This window comes from Amphibalanus amphitrite, unplaced genomic scaffold, assembly GCF_019059575.1.
Source record: "Amphibalanus amphitrite isolate SeventyFive unplaced genomic scaffold, NRLGWU_Aamphi_draft 001804F_arrow, whole genome shotgun sequence".
NCBI lineage: Eukaryota > Metazoa > Arthropoda > Thecostraca > Balanomorpha > Balanidae > Amphibalanus > Amphibalanus amphitrite.
Genome location: NW_024883297.1, coordinates 56,591 through 79,056, shown reverse-complemented (window position 1 = coordinate 79,056; position 22,466 = coordinate 56,591). Strand labels below are relative to the sequence as shown.

The window sequence follows — 22,466 nt, the reverse complement described above, 5'->3', positions numbered from 1 at the left end:
TCTAAGGTGTTTTCATCGCTCTAGCATGCCTCTATCAAAAGTTATTTGCGAAAAACTGTTGGATACCATTCGTGACCTAAGATGACCTCAGGGGCATAAACAGGGGGTCACAGACACCATTTTCATGTTCAGTGTGTCTAAAACACTTGTAATTCAGTGTTTGGGAGTGTTTATAATGTCATTTGTCTAAAAGAGGCGCATTTCAATTTTCTCCCATTGACTTATAATGAGGAGGTCGCAAAATTGACCTGACCTTAGGTCATCGATATCAAAATTCTGAGATATAAATTTTGTACATGCTGTTGCTCTAAGCAATCGCTAAAAGTTTCAAAGCGATCGGTCACTCGGTGTAGCTATGGCAGACATTGAAACTTTTTATGAGGTGAGGTCACTTCAAGTGACCTGGTGACCTGACCTTGAATGACCTTGGTCTGAAATTTTCACAACATGTGTAGAATTGATGTATGATAAGGTGTACCAAAAACGGCGGCGCTCCGCGCCGCCGTTTTTGAGATATTCGCGAAAAACCACAAGGGGGGTGTTCAAACACCCCCCAGCAGGGCGCGGGTTAATAAGAACCACGATCATCTGGATTGCGAAATATCTATCAGGGATGTTTCAGGAAATGCGTGTTCATAGGTATCGCTGGTCAATGTCATTGATATAATTATCCCATTTACTCAGGTTGTGACTTTCCCCGCTATCCTCGTTAATCGTGACGAGGAAATAGTCTGTAAATAAAGCCTCGCCGGCTTTGTTCTTCTCTTCTCCTCTCTTCTCTTCTCTTCATTTTCTCCTTCTCTTCTCTTCTCTTCTCTTCTCTTCTCTTCTCTTCTCTTCTCTTCTCTTCTCTTCTCTTCTCTTCTCTTCTCTTCTCTTCTCTTCTCTTCTCTTCTCTTCTCTTCTCTTCTCTTCTCTTCGCTTCTCTTCTCTTCTCTTCTCTTCTCTTCTCTTCTCTTCTCTTCTCTTCTCTTCTCTTCTCTCTCTCTCCCTCTCTCTCTCCCTCTCTCTCTTGCCTGCACACGCACAACCGCACACACACATTCTTTTCACACGCACCTTGCCAATTTCCTCTCCACGCCATCCCCCGTAAACAACTCACACCGCTTTCCCACTCAACTCCAGGTGTTGCCTTGCTACCCAAATATGCTATTCTTGAAAATAACAAAGCATAAACATGGATAAGAAGCGGAGAAACATCGCCATCATGTGAACGCCATACTGGAATTCGTGACCGTCGTGTCCCTGCTACCTAGCTACCTAGGGCCGTTTGGGTGGTGCCAAGGGCGTCTCCGCACGACAAATGGACCCGCTCCCTGCTGCAGATCTAAAGTCGATAACAGGGAAAACCGGAGAGTGTGAAAACTTGTCGCACAGCCGGGTATCGCCTTTAAAGATTCGGCGCTGGCCTCTTTTACCGATGGTTTACAGAAAACACGCAACGTTGTGTTATCGTTATGCTAAGCAATTTGCTTCCCCAAATATGATACATACTCTGTATGGTATGGTATGGTATGTATGGTATGGTATGGTGTATGGCTGTATGGTATGGTATGGTATGTATGTATGGTATGGTGGACCCCCATAGGGGATTCCCATACGAATGAGCTAGCCATAAAAGAGCTAGTGTTGTTTGAGCTAGCTCATTTGGGCTAGTGCCACAAAATAGCTAGTGCGATTGTAACTAGTCCTACAAAGCAGCTAGGAGAAAAATGGCTAGTGTTGTAAAGGGCTAGTAGATCGGCTCACGCCGTACCTCTTCGGGATTTTATAAGCAAAGTTCAGTTCAGATCAGATCGGTCACTAAAAAGTCGTAATATTGAAAAAGACAGAAACATACGACTCAGGTTTTATTCTCAAACGTTCATCGAAATGATGTATGCAACTCCGCGAAGAAACTCCTGCCTGTCTATGATATCTTCTGTGAGACGGCGAATGAGGACCTTAATTTGTTTATTTATATCGGCATAATTTTTTCTCTTGTTTTTTAGCTTCGTTTCCTGCTTTGAATTTGTAAAGTTCAGCAGCTTGCAGCGCTTGTCCTTTTTGAATCGAGGCCAGAAAACGCCAAAGTGACGGGTGTGGCGAGTCCACCATTCCATGGATTGCCCTGTGTCACCCTTCAATTTTGTTGTTGGTCCTCGGCATTTCCGCTTCGGTGCGAATACTGACATCAGACATTCGAAATTTTTGTGCTCTCCTCTGCCCCCTCCGTTCTTGCCTCCCAATGTAGGTATCTTCAAAGTAATTGTAAAAAAGTATCTTCAAAGCTCTTTGCGCCACTAGCTCTCCTTGGGACTAGCTCTTATAAGTTACTAGCTATTTTAACATTAGCTTTTACATCACTAGCTCTTTTGTAGCACTAGCTCAAACGTACTAGCTCAAATGGCACTAGTTGTTTTGTCGCTAGCTATTCGGACACGAGGCCCCATAGGGCATGTTTCATATGATCGCTACCTTTCTGCGATCATAAATAATTTTTAGAAACTGATTAGGAACACCAGGGAATGTATAGTTATTACAGACTGCTGAAAACTATGCCACCAGGCTAACGTTGCTGTGCTTCAGATTTCCCAATCTAAGTTTAGTTGCCGGCTGAGCGATCTGTGCCAATATCGCCGTTTCTCTCTCTAACATAAATCTTCGGTAAACGCGGCGTATTATTTGCGAAGTCATGTGCTATTTGAAGTCTACGTGGTAGTCTCTATGGTAAAGTATATATGTAGCTGCACATAGGTAACAAATGGCGGCAGGACGCCTAGGGAGTAGCATAAATATACGGTGTGAAAATCAAATAGGACAGCATGTTTCTTCAGGATAAACAGCCAAACATAAACAGCGCTGAAGTGACAAACAGACGAATGGAGCCGTGCCAATCGAGTTCCCCTGCGCCTGGAGTGGATCCCGGCGCGGCAGTGGCGGCTTTGAAGTGCGACCTGTCGTTAGCGAAACCGTGTTTTGCGGCACAGGCTACCTCCAGGGGATGTCGGGCTTGGCCGCTATCCGCTCGCTCCGTTTCATTTGAAGCTGTTTTTAGTTTTGGATTGATTTAGATGGAGCTTTTCAATTCGTCGAGATGTTCCGGGCATTAGATCGAGAGAAGGCCGACAAAGATATGACATTATTCAGCGTTTCTATACAGACCATAAGCCATATCATCACTCTAACAATAAAGCTAACGGGTTGCTAAAGCGTGGGAAAAAAAAACGTATTCATCTGTAACAACTTAAAAGTGTATAAATAGAGACTGGGGTAGGATTTCCCTTACCGCACATATATTTGTTCCGCTGCCGCATATAATCCGCCGTAGTTGTGTTTTTCATGGTTAGCAATAGCACAGCTACAACATCCTAATTATTGGCAAACCGTTTATTTTTTGTGTTGTTGCTTATCTAGGTACTAGATAACAAGCTGGACATCTCTGATATAAAGTGACTGAATCTGCTACTTGCTAACTAGCCTTAGCAAATCCACTTTTATGTCAATAAAAATAAGTTTGACGAACAACGACTAGGCAAAATTTATTCATTTCGAGCCAATCAGTATCAATCACTTAATGGATGATTCGCAAAAACTTCAAAAAAAAAAATCAAAAACTGTGCCCTGATGATAATCGTAAGAAGTAGAATAACCTTGTATAATTAAGGATCATCTTCTTTTCTGCTCACTGCAATAACTCCTTAATGTTGTATATTTTCCAGCGTGGCATCCTGCTCTCCTATCCTCTCTGACGTTATCACGCATCACCGGTGTCTGGCCGAGCTGCCAGCCGTGTTTGGACCCAGCACCCCTGTCCAGCCCTGTCCACAGGCGGCCGGTATCGGAACGATAGCTGTATCGAGGCTGGGTTTACGTGGGATGCACCTGCCCGCCACCAGCCAGATAGAGAACCCGCACAGATTGTCGACGTAATGGTGGCCGCATTGCGTCAGTCGAGCACAGCGTTATTTGCCGTGTATTGTTATTACATAGATACACTTGTTTGGCATCCGATTGCAATTATTTTAGCGATGTGGTCGCCTTCTACGTCAACCGCGAGTCCGGTTGAAGCCATACGATACATGCCGAGAAATCTTACCAATTGTAACCAACAATAACAAGAAACAATCTCCTTTAGTAAGTGTGCGAGCTGCGTGGGATGCAGAAATATGGATGATTTCCTTTTCGATAAATGCACTGTACCGGAATCACACATGACCTCTCCACCGGAGAAGTAATTTGCTGCAATCGTTTCTGACCTGCGGTGTATTGTTGTAGTGCTTCAGCGCGTTATAGCTGTGGGAAAAAGCCGACGCCCTTTCCAGCCGAGGCCGCCTGGGCGGCGCAGTTCCGTTTCTAGACGGACCGTCCGCGGCAGCTGGCCGAGCTCTGTCCGTGAGTGAGAGCGGCACACTGCACGGCCCGTGATCGGTGGCCTGTCCCCTGTCCGGTGCTCAGGCCACCGCTGAGGCACGAGATGGTGTGGCGCAGTGAATTAGCCGCCGGCCGGCCATAAATCGCACGTTTTGCGGCCAGCCTTGGCCCAAATGGCGGCGCCGGCCGACACTACATGCTATGAGCTTCTTTCCCTGCAGCGCGGACGGTGCTCCCGGAAACTCGGGACGGGACGGCGGAGCCATGCATCAGCCGGAGCGACCCGGTTCACTCGGCCACTGCAGCATACACACATGATGGACGCCGGGTGATCCAGGAGAATGGGCCGCCAAATTTCAGATTGGTTGCTGGTATAAACCATAGCCGACCGTAATGACACTCTAACCGGTGCAGGGCTTCTGAGGAAGATGGATTTTATTTCCAGACAACATTAGCGGTTTTGTGATGCAGTGGGGCCTAAGTCGTCAGAGTAGATTATGTATTGGTGTCTTGTCTTATGTGACTGACCATTTCACCAAGGTTCCATGCTTTAATGATGAAATGGTAGGCCATACTTTCTGTGTTGAAATTATAGATATTCGAGCTTAAAATTTCCGTACCGCAATACCGTGGCCGTACTGTTCATCTCGCCACGGCTAGGGGTTTGAAGCCCCGTGAATCCATGCTGCATATGTCGGAAACTCACCGACACTTCCCTCAGGAGATCTCTCGTATGATGGAATCGGGTCCGTATCAAAGCGTCCAAAACCGCAGCACCCAAAGTACGCAACATCCAAAACCGCAGCGTCCAAAGTACGCAACGTCCAAAATACGTCCAAAATCGGGTTTATAGGGGGCATTCACAAAGTCCAAAACCGAAACATCCAAAACCGCAACGTCCAAAAACGTATCATCCAAAAAACGCAACATCCAAAGACGCAACATCCAAAGTACGTAACCTCCAAAACCACAACGTCCAAGACCACGACATCCAAGGCACGCAACATCCAAAACCAACCTAACCTAACCTAACCTAACCTAACCTACTGATTTTTGCCTATCCCTAACCCAACCAAACCTAACCTAACCTAACCTACTGATTTTTGCCTACTGGGGATAAGGAAACCCAACCTAACCTAACCTAACCTAACCTAACCTAACCTAACCTAACCTACTGATTTATGCCTACCGGGGATAAGGAAACCTAACCTAACCTAACCTAGCCTAACCTAACCTAACCTAACGGTTTTGGATGTTGCGTACTTTGGATGTTGCGTACTTTGGATGATGCGTCCTTGGATGTTGCGTTTTTGGATGATACGTTTTGGATGTTGCGGTTTTGGATGTTTCGTTTTTGGACGTTGTGAATGCTCCCTATATACCCGATTTTGGACGTATTTTGGACGTTGCGTACTTTGGACGCTGCGGTTTTGGATGTTGCGTACTTTGGATGCTGCGGTTTTGGACGCTTTGATGGTCCCCCGATGGAATCACCTCCGTGAAATAATGGAATCGCCTTGTCCGCCGGGTCCAAACTGTCCCGTCTCCCGTCGCCATGACATTCTGGGGTCAGCCGTGTCACCGAGTCTGTACCCCTGTGACCTTTGACATGACGCAACCGACACCCCTATAGCCACTGACATGACGCAACCGACACCCGTATAGCCACTGACATGACGTACCAGACACCACTGTGAGTCTGTGACCTCTGCCACGGGCCCCAGCCGACACTCGTGTGACCTCCGACACGGCACTGCCGACACTTCTATGACCTTTGACACGGCGCTGCCGACACTCCTGTGACACAGCGCTGCCGACACCCCTACGACCTTTGACATGGTTTAACCGACACCTACGTGACCTCTGACACGACGCAACCGACACCCCTCTGACCTTTGAAACGGTACAACCGACACCCTTGTGACCTCTGCCTCCATGGCGGCACGGGCGTCCTGCGCCACCTCACAGCCAGTTTCCCGTCTCGAAATGAGCACTACTGAGCTCAGTTCGGCGCCCAATGTGACCAAGTTGGCCAATCAAATGTCGGTTCGATGCGGTGCAGACAGCCCGTGTCGAGTTGGGCTGGAAAGTGACTCTCTTCTGGGAATGATACAGAAACTGGAGACGCATGCCCTTATCGACAAAGTTTGTCAGTCAAAAGTTTTGAAGCATCAAAAATTCTGAAGAAATATAGTCTAGAAACACGTGTGACAGTCGCCAATCATCATAAGCGCGCTCACTTTACTGCAAATCGATGCTGAAGGCCACGCATCGCTGTCACACGATGGCGTGAGTAGAAGAATGGGTCTTTCTGTCCGCTCTTTTATTGACAGACTTAAGTCAAGGATAGCACTAACATCAGTCGTGTCAACGAATGCTCTTTTCAGGACACTGCACGTTATTGGTTTCCTTTCGATAAGGTATACAAAATTGAGTCTTTTGTTATCACGTATGAGTAAAATGAAGAACATGTCTTGTCATACATCAACACATTTATCAGCTTTGACCCACAGCCAAAGTCGTTTTCAAAATATATTTTGCAAGCGATAATGTCATGTCAGCATCGTTGTTCACTGACATGATCTAATGAATCACACAACAATATGTTCGGTCACTATTAATCAACGAGCAAACCCGGTGGAACCAAGAGGCATATCCCGAAAGTAGTGATCAATCAGGTCATCAGTAGACGTCTCCTTTTCTGCTGATAATTGTCTGACTCATCGAAATGTAGATTTTGAAACGGAATAGGTTTTAATCTTCTTTATGATCGAACGCAGGTACAAGTGTTATACTTCGCTACATTTGGTGACCTACATACCTATATGTAAGTACATAGTCTGAACAAGCAGCTCCTACCTTCGAGTGTGCTTAGAGGAAGCAAATTTGAGAAGAAATTTAATGTTTATGAAATTATTAAAGGAGAGTTTGTTTTCATCATCGCTACTAATGTTTTCCTGGTGATGGAAGTCTCTTCGTCCCAAACTTCTGAACTTGATGAGGAGACAAAATAGCAAGCTTGCCGATTTTCAGGCTTCTTTTTTCGTGTTTTCAATGCTAGCTGTAATCTGAAACATTTTTATCAAGATTAGCATGCTAAATAGTAATTCATGGTTCAATAACTGACAGCGTTACAGCCTGCAATACATATTGCACATACCTAACAACGTCTTTGCAGTTTTGACGACCAACGTTATTTGCTAGGAAAATTTAATATTGACTTACGCTGGTTCTTTGTCTTGCATTTTTTTAATAAAGCTGACAACTTTCCACGTCCCCTTGTAGGATAAAACTATTATAAACACTTTTCAGGTTGCCGATGAGAACTGTACCGTGTGTTCTCAGAGTTTGGGACAAGCGTTCAAGCGTACCTAATAAAATCAACGTAAATATTATGTTTTCTATTCATTTAGTGTTGTATCGAATGTATTATATTGCATTCATCGTTGAAACTCTGCGGAAATGAGCAATTAACGGCCACTGTTCCGTCTGCGTCACTTGGCTCTCGTTAAAACCCCATCATACTCTCACAAAGTCTGTGGACTCAGCAACATTTCCTGAAGGTCGAGGAAGCCTTTTCGTCACTGGCTCTCCCGATTTCGCTCTGGCTTAAAACGATAACAGCAGTGTCGACTAGAGTTTCACCGGCGCGTTTGGAGGCAGCAGACGTTTCACTGTCGCCCGCCCTAGGGCACACCGCAAAATTGCACTGGGTGCAGTCGCCGCGTTTCATCTTGAAATTCACTTAAACTGATGTCAGCAGTCACATCTGTTGGAGACATCTAGCTTAGATTGGGTGTCAGCGTTTCTTGGCTTCAATTTCTTCTGTAAGTGCTGTTTGTTGATGTGTAATGTTAAGAACGTAATACTTGGTAATGTAATACTTTATACTTTGTAATTTATAACGTAATAAATGTTAATTTGTAGTACAATTCACACGATGCCCCACTTATGCTAATTGCCTTCCGAACATCAAAATGGAATAGTCGCTTAATTTCTAGAATTTATTGTCTCGAATTTTGAAGTCGATTTGCAGCGGCACGGTAACAGTGAAGTGGATGAGTGCAGCATTTCTAACATCATGTCTTCTATTTCTAAGGGTGCCATGCAACAATGTGAACACTGAGCCAAAGCACCTCACCTTGACAAATAGTCGAGCACCCCATGAGGTCTAGGCTTAATTAACAAGTTCCATGATCATGGCGATCATATGTCACCCATAGTTCAATGGGCTGTGTCATCATACCGAAATTGCCGTGAGCGGCGCTCTTTAATGAAACCGTACCATCCGACGGAGGCGGAACGTTTATCGTTTCGCCTGTCGAGCCCGAGCTAGTCCATCAAGTCAATGGCACGTGAAATTTGAAACGATCTTGCCGTTCATGGCGCCCGTCGGACCCCGACTGAAGCGCCAGGCTCCCCTCGCTGCCACCGTCTGACCCCTTTGCCGATCGCCCGATCCCCGACTGAAGCGTGTACTGCCAAGGTGCACTGCCAAGGTGCACTGCCAAGGTGCACTGCCAAGGTGCACTGCTATCCTCTGTCACAGCTTTTAGCGTCTTCCGCCGACGGTTTGAATACCGTGGGACATGAAGTCAACCGATTCATAATGGTGTGTAGCTTTAATGATGCGTAAGTTGAATTTACCCGTAACTTACAGGGAAACATTCTTTAAATGTAAATTATACTCCGTCAACTTGAGTGGCCATAAAACTGTTTAGATTAAATAACTTACTTCGAAATGATTTAGCCTCAATAAACACATGCAAATGCAACTCCTGTGATTTTGGAAATTGCAATGAATGATGATCTTGTATTTCCGCTCTAATGTGTTTGAAATTAGCTAGCTCTACAAAGCACGAAATGAAATTGTCTGCTCCACAAATCAGATTTACCTAGCCGTTCTTGGTACCAATCAGTCCCGTTTCGTGTTTTTTTTCTCGTACAGGCTTCTGTATGCGCGGCATTTCCTACAGGTCTGAAAAACTGAACGAGCAATCAGCAGCGGCACTAAACGAGCCAGTTCTCATTTCCACCGCATCACGGTCGCCCGTTCCAATAAGGATTAAGCGTGTTTTATCCGCTAAATCAACTTTTTCTAACACACATGTAAAAAGATGGTCAGGGGTGCATAGAGGATGGCAACGGTACTGATGAATTAGTTCTGCCATTATTCTGTGATGTTCGTTTTGGCATGTGCTGTGAGCGACTCTGACAGCTGATTGATTGGAAATTACCAGGTCCGTCAGTCAAAGAGCAAAAGGCTGTTTGTGCCCAACTGCCAATGGATCTTGACTGTTCAGAGTGCAATCAATACATTCAGTCGTCAGCTATTATGGACGGTTAGCCGAACATCAGCTGCAGTGCTCCAAGCAAAGCATTAGGAACACAGCTGGCAAAAGAAGAAAGTAACAAAATGTGTCACCATATTTGTGTCGCTTAACATTTAATCCACATTATCTTTCAAGTTTTTTTTGCCGAGTTCTCAAGTTTGCTGATGCTAAACACATCGAGTTTATAATAGTCTTAACTCTAAGGAGCTGAGCTCGTACGCTTCTGAAGCACGCTTCTGAACTTGACGAGACGAATTTCCCCCAAATTGTTCTTTGGCGGCGTGTGAAGCGAGCTGTGTGTATCTAGGCCGGCTCTCAGTGTCTGGCCCAAATTGCCTATGTTAATGTCTTCCGACCTAAACAGCAGCCGGTGTGCGCAAACATTTATTTAGTGGGAGTGATCCCAGCAGGCGGCTGTTTTCATTCCGGCACCTCCGCGGCCGAGCCGACATACAGTGAAGAGCCCGGGTGGCAAGGAATGCATTGTTGGCGGGAGTGGATGAAGCACCATGTAGGATAGCGGAAACTCTTGTCAATATCAGATTCCATGATGTTAATACCTGCATTGTGATTGAGCCAAACATTTGGTGCGTCACGTGCATCCATGACGCAAGTAAGCTGTTAGAAAATAGCCTAACACTGGCATAGATGCCCATCGCTCAAGTCCTCCTTGCCCCCCCCCCCCCCCAAAGCAACCATTTGATGAGAACAACCAGCCCGATGCTTGCCCATATAATGATTCCTTTTCTCTTTTCTTCAGGTCTACTGAGTCGCGATCTGTCATCGTGAGCCACCACCCACCGTCGCGATGACCTCGGTCTTGCTGACCACGGAGCTTCCTGACTCGGCTGCCACCGAGATCGTGAACATATCGCCAGCAGACGAGCTGCCGCCCAACGTCACCGTCGCCGACTTCATCGACCCCGAGTTCATCGCGCGGATGCGCGAGAACCGCAGCGTCAGCAAGGAGGCGTACTACACGCTCATCGTTCTCTACGCGCTGCTCATCTGTTTCGGCGCGCTCGGCAACCTGCTGGTGGTGCTGGCCGTGCTGCGCAAGGCGGCCATGAAGACGGCGCGCAACCTGTTCATCCTGAACCTGGCCGTGTCCGACCTGCTGCTCTGCCTGGTGACGATGCCGCTGACGCTGCTGGAGATCCTGTCGCGCTACTGGCCGCTGGGCGGCGACACGACGTTCCTCTGTAAGCTGTTCGGCGGCCTGACCGGCGTCTCCGAGTTTGTCTCGTCCATGTCGATCACGGCCATCGCGCTGGACCGCTACCAGGTGATCGTCTACCCGACCAGGAACAGCCTGCAGCTGGTCGAGGTCTGCATCATCCTCGCCTGCATCTGGACTCTGGCCACGCTCCTGGCATCGCCCATGTTCGTCGTGCGCGAGCTGCTGCCGGCGTCACTCAACGAGACGCTGCCGGGACTGCCCAAGACGTTCCACTACTGCGTCGAAGAGTGGACGGTGCGCAACGGCCGCGCCTACTACTCCATCTTCAGCATGATCTGCCAGTACGTGGTGCCGATCGTCACCGTCAGCATCGCCTACGCCCGCATCACCAAGAAGCTGCGCTTCCGTATGTCATCGATGGCCAGCCGGACGTCCAGCCTGCGCCAGGGCCGCGAACAGCGCACCCGTCGCACACACACGCTGCTGATCGCCATCTCACTCATCTACGCCATCTCCTGGGTGCCACTGAACGTCTGCAACCTTGTGATCGACCTCATCATGTACAACGGCTCGTTGGAGAAGCTGCGCATCATCTTCGCCGTGTGCCACATGATTCTGATGACGTCTGCCTGCTCCAACCCCATTCTGTACGGCTGGCTCAACGACAACTTCAGGAAGGAGTTTATCGAACTGGCACACGGTGCGCTGCCGTGCCTGTTCCGCAAGGGCCGCTCCGGTGCCAATGCGGAGGAGGAGCGGTCGCAGGGTAACCTCAGGACCCTGCTGACCTGCACACAGGCCAACGGACGGAGTCACACGTACCAGCCGCCCGGAGAGGAGACCATGGTCACGCGGGACATTCCGCTCCAGCTGCTCTAATCGGCATGGAGGTAAAAGACACGAGGGCCTGCTATGGGGTGTTTGGTTGCGTCCACAGAGTAGGAGACAGTGTTTTCTGACGTCTTTCCCGAATCCACAAGACACGGTACGGACAAACCCCAGGCAGAGTGCTGCAACGGCTGAACAGCTGCATCGAAGCTGCGACTGATTACTTTGTTATACCCTTGGCAGTCAATGAACGCTATCGTTTTTCCCCCGTCCTCTTCACGCGTATAAGTATAACCATAAATTGGACGGATCGTATCACTTAACCCGCGCGGGGCTGGGGTCTCCAGCCGAACGCGCGGGGCTGGGGGGGGGGGGGGGGGGGGGTAAATTTTACCCCCCCCCCTGTTATCTCCCGAACTAACGGTCCGATTTGGAAAATTCAAACGCCAATCGAAAGCTCTCATCACGAACTACTAAAAACATGTACTTAATTTAAAGTTTGAGGTCAAGGTCAAGGTCAGGTCAAGGGTACAAATTGCAAGTTTCTACAGTATCGGCCTTGCACCGTAGTTGCCGAAGAATGGAGTCATGGACTGAGACTGATCGCCCAAAACGTGTTCTTAGGCTACCAAGACAATATTCGTTGCATACAATATCATTCAGAGGTCAAGGTCAAGGTCAGGTCAGGTCAGGTCAGGTCACCAAAAAACAAAATATAGAAAAGGGCATGTGCGACACATGTTTTATGGGTCATTTTACTCATAGAATTCAATAGGCACACTCAATAAGTGATATGGACCACCTCTGGATGAATTATAGGTCGAGGTCAGGTCAAGGTCAGGTCAAGTGAGGTCAAATTTTGAAGTTGGTTGTTAAGGCCTAAAAAGGTGTCTATCTGATGCAGTTTTTCACGGCGAATCGAATGGTGCTATTTTTGTTTCCGTACGAGGTCTAGAACTTCCAAAAAAGTCATTTTTCAAAAAAATTGTGTGTCGTGGCGTCATAAAATTTTGAATAACTCCCACATTTTTGAACCGATTCTTCTAAAATTTTGGTATGTAGGTGCACATAGACCACTTCTCTGACATATATTCCGGTTTTTTCGATAGACTCAAAATTTTGGATTTTATAATGATTTTCCCAAAAAAGTCAGTTTTTTGAGAAAAAAAAATTTAGGCCAAAATCCAACATTTTCAAAAAACCGAGATCGCCATTTGATAGACAAAGTAAAATTACGTATAACCTTTTTTGTTACGTCTTGATTACTTTAAAAATGAAGATGTTAGCGGCGTTTGAACTTTTGCCGTTTTTGAGGCGAAAATGACGAACATGACGTCACTAAAACGTCAATTTCTTTAAAAAAATTTCGACGGATTTCGCTCAAATTTTCAGGGAACGTGTCAAATTGATGTAAGAAAAGGTACTCAAAGTTTGGCGGCGCTGCGCGCCGCCGTTTTTGAGATATCGCAAAAATTCGCGAGGGGGGGGGGGTAAAATTTACCCCCCCAGCCCCGCGCGGGTTAATTAATAAGAAAGTGACTCGTACTTTTAACAGCATATACGATTGAACTTATTACATCAAGGAGGATATAAAGATTGATTCAACTTAGCTATATTATACGAAATGCACGTGCATTGTAAGCATAACTCAAAAGCCAAAGCCATCATTTCATTTCGGCAACCATATTGTTATGGAACGTCACCGCTCTTCATCCCTTTACTACGCCGTCTTTCCTTTGCGACGCCCTTCAACAACGTATTTCTGTCAAAGCCCTCTGGGCGCGAGCACAATATCTGAAGCTTACGACCCCATGAACAACGGTCTCGATGATACCGCAGACGGACTGAAGATGTCAAGGCACGCCTTTTCTGACAGACCTATGTCCAAAGAGCCGACCTCGACACATTACTCTCATGATAGATGACCGAAGTCAACCATAACTCTGCAGCTCATGGCTGGTCAATGGTCGCGGGTCAGACGAGAAAATGCTGTTTTATGCACTCGTTAATGCATACCAGCATAACGTACGCAGCTTACGTCAATTTTCAAGGACTGGTATAGCCCTGCGTTTGTTGTCAATTTTTCATGAATTTATTTCTTCTTTTTTGAGGGAAGGTCAACTAAAACTCTATACCTTTGTACAACTAAAGATGTGTTGAGCTGGGGAGTAATGGCCTGTTGTTGTTGACCGGAGCAGCAAAATGTGCTCGGCGGTACGGAGAAGAGGAAAGTCGACAGTCGACACACTGTAACTTCGTAGAAACCCCAAACCCCACAGTTATGTCGGCCACTTTTCGAGGTCAAATCATACGACGTTCAGGGCCTTTGCGTGATCCCGTGAACCACTGGGATCCGTCCCTGACGTTTTTGAATCATCAGACGTGGCACTCTTCACGTCATGCAAGCACAAAACTTCATTTTGACACAAATTCCACTATATGTAGAACAGTAGAAGTCGACAAACAAATTGGTATGCGAATTGCGAGTCGATGAAGTGGCTAGCATCGCTAGCTAGCATGTGCTAGCATCGCATTATCTTTATTCACTTGTATAGTCAGCCACCGTGCCTGAGCGTATCAAACGGTGTCTGAGTGCAGTAAGAAATATGCAATATTCATGCACAAGTTGGCCCAATTTAGTGGCAAATACTACTCAGTGCAAGTACCTGCAACTTAGTGCAAATATATGCACTTCTTAGTGCCAATAGCACACCTATTACGGAGTTTCAAGAATTACAATGAAGCTGATTTTTAGTCAACCACCCTAACAGAATCGCGTCCCAATGGACCCGGCAGCTCGGCATTGTAAAGACCAGGATGTCTCTCACAGTAACAGCTCTCACTGATGTATGTCACCGAGTAGCGGAATGTTGCTGAACAGTTCCGCGGTCGTATTTTTTCAGTAAATTTACCGTCAAAGTTTTGCCATGTTTCGGACAAACGGGCGTCATTTGTTCGGAGTGTCCGGTTCTCTTCCATTTGAAGCTATCAGTCTGGCTGGAATTAGTCGCTGTCAGCTGAGGATCGGCTGCGCCGGTCAGCGTAAAGCGTTGAACATACCATGACATGAGACCATTTGTCATGGCGGCCTCTTGAGAGCACTGTGCTCGGGATCGATCCAGCACAGGCCGGCTTCCTGCCTGTGCCATAATTGTAATCGCCTGTCGCTTAGAGGTCATCCATCAACACTGGCGCACATTGGAATCCTTGGTACGCAGCTCCGCATAGTTTCTGGTGATGTTGAAATAATATTAGAACATGTTTGAGTGGAATAAGGACATACCTCCTTAAAAACATAAGTCTTACATAACCCAATTATTTTGACAAAAGTTGCGTGGCACAGCCCACTGATTTGGAGCAGTTCATTAAATCATAATTGTACATGCCAATTGTGATAACCAGCAGGTTTTAATGTGAAAGAAAATAACACTGATACCTAAGGTATTGTCAGGGATAGAGACTGCTATCTGATAATTTCATTACAGTCTCCTAGCGCTGTAAGAATCTCACTTCAATTTGACAAATTCGTGGATCCAATAATGTAATAAGGCTCCTTCTTAAAATGGTTTTAGTTTTAAAATGTTAACAGACTGAGCTCACATCTTTAAGCTTCTCGTTGTCTTTTTGTATATCTAAAAATACATATCCGTCATAGCACGCTTCTGGCGCCAGCACGGAATCGTACAGTAGACATTTCTCATGCTCATGGTCTAGCGCGAGCCTCAATTAGGCTTTGTCCCGCGCCGGCCCCGCCTGGCCCAGCCAATCACACGCCCACGTGCCCGGGGGAACAGGCATCGGTCGACGTCGCTCCCACTGCTGTCTGTCCGGGCACAGCGGGCTCAGATATACTTACATACAACTGGGAGCGATCCGAACACATACTGAAACACGATCAGTAGTATACGTTCCACTGGAGGCTTGTGAATTTACGCTTTACTGAACAGTGCTAGCTGTTACATTTGGGTCATGAAAATCGATCAGCCTTTCATTGTTTTTGGGTCCCATCTGTACGGTGCTTATGGGAACGCCTGTCACTATATATTATCTTTGGGATCGATAACAGCTCAGTCGAACGCAACAGGTGGTGGCTGAAGGTTTCCCTTATAGGGACAGAGATGATTGCACCGTGTGAAGCCTATATGTGATACAGTCGTACTCTACAGAGTTCAAAGTTACCACCTGAAGCGCTAGGTGCTAGACTTAGAATGCAGATCTACACCTACTGCATGATAACAAATGGACTGTTTCCAAACAGAATTCATTCTCTTGGTTCCATGGTCACAGGTCAGCTGTTAAATTAAATATGTTAAATTAGCACCTAAACTACATGCCACAGTAGCAGACTATCTCACGAAAAACATTTTATTTAGCCCGCCACTTGCACATGACCAACCGCATTGCTAACAATCAAAACCCTCAGCGTGCAGCATTTATCAACCCAGCGGCCCACTTGAAAAGGTTGCGCTCTCGTGTGGATCGAGCCTGGACTAACAAAGATATACGGTGCCCTTGGGTAGACGTAACTTTTAGAGTGATTTACAGGTCTCACAGTCATTTCGTGGAGTTGGATCCACGTTTTATTTCCCATTGATCCAGCCGCTAGGGGCATTAAATAACACATTCTCAGAAAAAAAGTTGTCATCACTTATTTCTTGCACTTGATTGACAATATCTTGAAAACTATATTTTTGATAAGCGTGGCAAGGTATAAAGTACGGACTGTGCTTCTGTTTTTTGTTTTTTTTTTTTTTGTTTTTATTGGGTGAATCCATCGATCTGCATGTTCCAGCTCAGTATTGAATAAAGCCACACGGCGGCTCGGCGGCCTGGCTGGCTGACTGGCCTGGAATGTAGACTAGCCCGCGGTACACCACAGTTGGGCGGAACAGTAGCCGTGTTTACATAGGGTTCCCTTAATCTTCCCCTATTTCTCCCCTATTTTCAGATCGAATTTTAGGCATCATAGCGATCGCGTGTAACGTTGCTATGGGCGCTATTGTTGTTAGAAGCATACAAAGCATCGTTTATGCTGTAAACAATATAAATTGGGCTTATTTAATACTCGAAATTCAACAATTCATATTTTGAAGTATTTTTATCCTGCCCTTCAATTCCCTCTTTAAGCGACAAATAGGGGAGGATTTGGTAGCGTAGCGCCTTTCCAAAAGCTGCTACGCTACCATATCCAGTGGTTCTCAAACTAACACATCACAAAAGCGGCGTGCTGATTGGCCGGCAGTTCCGAATCGTCCGACTGGTGGTCCCCGACTCGACAAGCGCACGTGCGCCGACTGAGGATTTTTAAGTGGCATTAACGCATAAACGGCAGAAAGTCAAGGCAGAAATTCGACAGGTGCGGTGTTCTGATATTGCCGTGGATGTGATTACACCTACTTGAATAATAGCTCAGCCGTTTAAAGTATGTTAAATGCCAGATAGTTTTCTGATATTTCTTGCTTTGAGCTTTCATGTGCTATCACTTTTACCTCAGTGTCTAGTCTGGAAGCTATTTGGGAGAGCCCTAAAGGTAAGTAAAAATTGCAAACTGCTTCTAGAATGACTTAGTTGCGCCATATTTGTAGTGAAGCGAGGTAAAGGAGACAGAGGATTCCTTTATAAGGGACATTTAAGAGACAAATAGGGGAAGATTAAGGGAACCCTATGTAAACACGGTTAGTATAACCAGCTAGGCGCGCGCCGCCCGGCCGAAGATAACGGCAGCTTACCGGCTGGCTGGGGCGGATCGCTGAAGCATAATGCTATGCATTGGCCGCTTCATTTTGCAATATACGACTTTGGTGTTCTACCAACTCATTATATCTATAATTCCCGAGCAATTTGCGCGAGAAAAACTGCGACAACTGCGAGTTAACGTCCTGTCAAACGCATTACAAAACATACAAAACACATCCTCGTATACACATTTCTCAGTTTGTTGTTCATCGTGTAAAACCATTGCAGGAGCTGTCAACTTAGAAAATGGTTGTGCATCAATAGCTGTCAAAATGAATTGGCAATTGGCATGCAGAAGTAAAGCTGGATTGATACAATATGAGGCGATATCAATAGCATGCCGTTTCGCACGATGCTCGGGCTGTTCCCCAGCTAACACGCACTGGCTCGAACAGGTGCACCAGCTAATACGCACTGGCTCGAACAGGTGCACTCGACCAATAATCTCATTTAAATCGGTGTGCTTCTCCAGCATATATGAAAGGCCGGCATTATTAAGAATGGCACCGACTACAGCGCACAGAGAATGGGTAGAGCTTTTGACTGGGAAGTGGGAAAGATATCCACTATCCAGCTGTGTGTAAATATGTAACAGCGATATCCCGCTCCAGTATCACGGGGGATGCTGCTGATACTCTGTTAACACTCGCCGTATCCGGGCAACGGGACATATGGCGTACTGCGTAGAAATGCGTGCCGCTACGATTGGTTTCGGTAGAGAGCGGGACAATAGTAAACATCATTTGTAGACTTCCTTTCATGCCCGAAAAAAGCCTTTGGTCCTGGTCTTGGACATTGGTCTTTGGTCTTGGTCTTTGTCTTTGGTTTATTGCCTGTTAAAGGTAGTGTGCCACCTTTGAAAGATTTCCCATTTTATTTTTCCTAGGATAAGAAGCTTCTGTTTTTACCTAATATCGCAAAAAAAATCAAAAATGGGCCTGGAATAGTGCCTTTTTCGCCTAAAAGTTTATCGGTTTTTAGATATGTATAACAACTGTAGTGGGCTCACCTGCAAACAGGCGTCGGGCAACAATCGCGAATGCGGCGCACTTGTGACAATAAGCAAAGGTCATTATAGTGTTACGACCATACGAAGTACGGGAATGAGTTATCAGCTGTCTAATCGTAGACAACACAATGTCGAGCCTTAAACTGTAAGCCCGTATTGGTATTGTTTCTTTTATATGGCTGTCGAACATTATTTATGGTTTGAAATATGATTTTATGTAAAATAATTGATATGAAAAAGCCGTCTTATAAGTTATGACCCCATTTCACCACACGTAAGTGGCAGAAATGACAATGATCAGCTGACGCATTTTTCTTGGCCGAAGTCAGAGCGCGCGGCCCGACGCACCACGCGTATTTGGAAATTCCGACCTCGACGAGCATCAGAAGCCAACTAACAGGCGTGTTCGAAACCGCAGGAGCTGATGATGAACGGGTTTATCGAAACTTGATTGGATGAGCATTGAGCATATCGGTAATAGCGATTTCAGTGTGTGCATTTATTGTTCATAGTGGTGTGAAATGTGGTTGGGGTACGACCGACAACCCGTCGGGGCGAATTTCGCACTGGGGTACTCAAAATTTGAAGAATTTAAGACGTTTCCATGAGTTTTGAAGGTATGGATAAGTTCCAAAAATCCGGTTCTCCTTATCTGGGCCATTAACTCCATACGGTCCAAGAAAGCTGGCACACTACCTTTAAGTGTCCTGTCCAACAAAGTGATAAACAATCAATATAATGCCTTTTTCTAGACCATAACGCATCACGTTCTTTACGATAATAATGTATGCTTTTTATTAACATGGCGAGCTGTGAGTATCTGCCAATCGCTGGGGCACAGGCGCTACCTCATGCGTGATGAGCCTGCCCCAGCAATTGCAGGCAGGGCTGTCATTCCTCAACCAAACCAGGTGCAATAGCGGACATAAGCACCTGGCTTAGCACAATGGCGGACATCCACCTGAACTAGCAACAGAGGGCAACTTTGTATCCTGTAGCAATCGTGTCCGAGGGCCTGAGTGAGCTTGCAGAAGCCGACAATTTTCACTGTTCATGCCTCCGAGAATAGAGATTCGTGAAACTTTGTATGGCTGAGTAATTAAATTGTCAGCTCATTTTTCAAAGAATTAATTTCACGGAAAGTGTTCCACTATCTATCGGAACAAAAGCCGTCTTTTCATAGTATTAACACGTCGTTACTAAACATGACTATAAGAATTGGTATTTTTTTACCTAATGACTTCAAAATACTTTGATCCAACCCACACAGGATGTAATCAATAAAAAGGGAAGTAGATGGTAAACTTCAGCCTATCTATTGCCGAACGTGAGCAAATCTTAGCCCAGAACATCAAAAATGTTCCCTCTCGGTTACCAAAGACTGATAGATACGAGCGCACTTGAGTCCTATATTATTCAGCCCGTACTTTGTACCCATCTCTCTCGGGAGGAATTCAAGCTGACAGCTGCCGTGTCAAATTATAGGAGCTCTCTCGAGTCTCTCGCTTGCAAAGTTCTCTCATATAATATTTACATGTCGCATAACATTTCACTTTTATTTTGCTATTTAACTCTGTTTTAAAAGATGAAATAGGCAGTAAAATGGTTTTAGATGTGCCAACGCCTGAATTGCCCAGTCGGTAGTTTTTCTGAGTGTCGGAGACCCCACTTTAGTCCTCGCGCGAGCCCACCGGCTCGTTTTCCGAGGCCACTTCCACATTCTGTCGCAGCTCGTCAGCGTTTCCCGAATCGTAACTGCTCTCTCGAAGTGCACCTGGAGACGCGCCGACTGACGACGAAACTCGACCCGTTCCGCGCTAACGCCGACTGAGAGTGCCGCTAAAAGTCTGAGAGCAGCGGACGGCCAATTTCACTCACAAACCGTCACCCTTCTGTCCACAGCTGACGACTTCCGGCGGAAGTCCCGGCTCCTCCGGCGGCACTGGCGGCGTGGCGGGGGAGAATTTCTCCTGGCGTCATTCCAGTTCGTCAGCGGGTGGGCGGCCGAGCGGAGACGTGCATCGCTGGGTGCGAAATGGTGCTGCTGAATGGAACTAATCGAGCTTCAATTTCTGTGGTATCATCTGCGGGCAGTATCGGCCCTGTTGGAGATCCTGGGAGGGTCGAGCAACGATCTACAATAGCTCCAACAGCTCCTGACGCAAGCCGAGTGGAAAACCCGACAGTGAGGCACGGCAGCGCGTGGTCCGTTACAACGCTGACGAGCCGGAATTCGCAATGGAGCGCGCACCGAGCGCGGTCGCACTCTGGTCGGAGCTCGCGGCCGCGCCGCGACCGTTCGCCCGTTCTGGCCGCCCGACTGGGTCACAACTGCATCCCGCCCGTAATTTATCACTGCTAACAGCCTTGGAGTAGGACGATACCGAGATTTATCGACCAAGAAAAGAGCGTCGTTGTTAGAACAGTGGCAAACCGAACCATATTTCAGACGAGGGACGTATCTGTGGAGGTGCGGCTTCTTCCAGCGACGCCCCCCACTGCACGGCGCTGTTGTTCCGTGCAGCTGCTCACACAGCCTGCTGTCACAAATGGTGTCTGATGACGGCGCATCCGTGGGCCGACTGGGACGGGGGAGGCCTGCGTCGAGCCCCGCAGACCCACCCCAGTCACCGGCGCTCAGATGCGGCGCACAGAAAAACACACAGACCGACTCAGCTATCCGAGCCACCGTCTAGGATAACAGCGCCATGGGACATGCGACTCCCGCGGCCTATGTGACGGGGACAAATGATCAGCGCGTGTATGTGACGCACGACCCTTGCAATTGGTGAGGCGGCATACGAACCCCGAAGCGCCAGGTGATGAGCACTGAACAGTGGCTACGCATAGCGCTTTTAGGTGCTTACGGTCAGCTGAATCTGTGAATAACGCTGACACACTCGCGAAAACTGTGAGGACAGGGTTTTATAGTGTGATGGCGTCGGCGATGAAGTGAGAATGTTTGGCTAAATGTAGTGTTAAAAAAAGTGCAATGAAACGTGATCGAGCACTGCTCTCACGGCAAATGTGCGTAGAAGTTTTGAGAGTGTGGATTGACTTTCCCGATGTAACAGTTGGGTCAATGAAGAAGCTATTATTGTCTTGCTGCTCTATGAGTTTGCAAGTTAGGCTTCTGAATTGAAAAAATGTCATGTGTTGAATGAAAGAGTAAAATTTAAAACTGTTGCGAGACGCTTTGCGTTATACGCGTATGTGATGTTATGTGATGGAAGTTGTGTACTGTGGAATGCAGGGTTTATGCGTTTGCCGAATCTGGACGAACGTATTGTGGCTGTTATGTATGCCAAATGGGAACTCCAGTATAGCGAAAGGTAGCCGTTGTTGAATGATGAAAGGAGAGCTTTCAGCTGTTGTTGGTGTCCCTCATCCGTCTTTGGACACCGATAACTTAGGCGGCTCTCGGCGTTCGCGGCGCTGCGCTGGGGTGTCATCAGGTGTCATCAGGGCGTGCGCACCGCCGGTGCTCCCATCGCCGCAGCGCAGCCATCAGTGGTATTATAAGTCCGCTATATGTGTTTTGTGAGCTGCTTACCAATGTCGACAGCTTATTATTCGACGTGTAACGTTCTGGCTGTCATTGTGATGTCGACCATTCTCACTATCCAAATAGTCCAACATTCGATACTACTTTGTGAGACGTCCCCTGAAACTCGTTTGGTGTACGACGCGCTTTGTTTGTGTGGCAAAAGACTTGTGTTGGAAAACAAGTGTTACCAGACTCAAATACACATATTTTGTTGGTGTTGAAATGGTATTTAACCCGCGACCGGATCAGCGTCCCACAGCACCAGACCTAAATGGACCTCAAGGCAAGGTTGACAACTGACCCAAATGAGTCGCATTGCTAGTTATCATTTGATGCTATTTTTTCGAGCTGCCATTAGCGGCGCCTGGCTCTTTTTTCAAAATTATTGAAGCAGCTCAGCTTCTGATTGAAGGCTACAGGTAGGTTAAGCGTAATCATTAGCCATCGTAGTCCAGCTTTTCCATGCTATCAGAAAGGCAT

At 46.8% G+C, this 22,466-nt stretch overlaps 1 protein-coding gene across 1 annotated transcript; it reads left to right on the top strand.

Annotated features, from left to right (window-relative positions):
* The first annotated feature begins 10,437 nt into the window (after positions 1-10,437).
* On the top strand, positions 10,438-22,209 carry LOC122375253 (neuropeptide F receptor-like). Its single transcript, XM_043354530.1, has 2 exons — positions 10,438-11,756; positions 20,342-22,209. The coding sequence occupies exon 1, from the start codon at positions 10,495-10,497 to the stop codon at positions 11,743-11,745; it is 1,251 nt and encodes a 416-aa protein (XP_043210465.1). The 5' UTR covers positions 10,438-10,494; the 3' UTR covers positions 11,746-11,756; positions 20,342-22,209.
* The last annotated feature ends 257 nt before the right edge of the window (positions 22,210-22,466 follow it).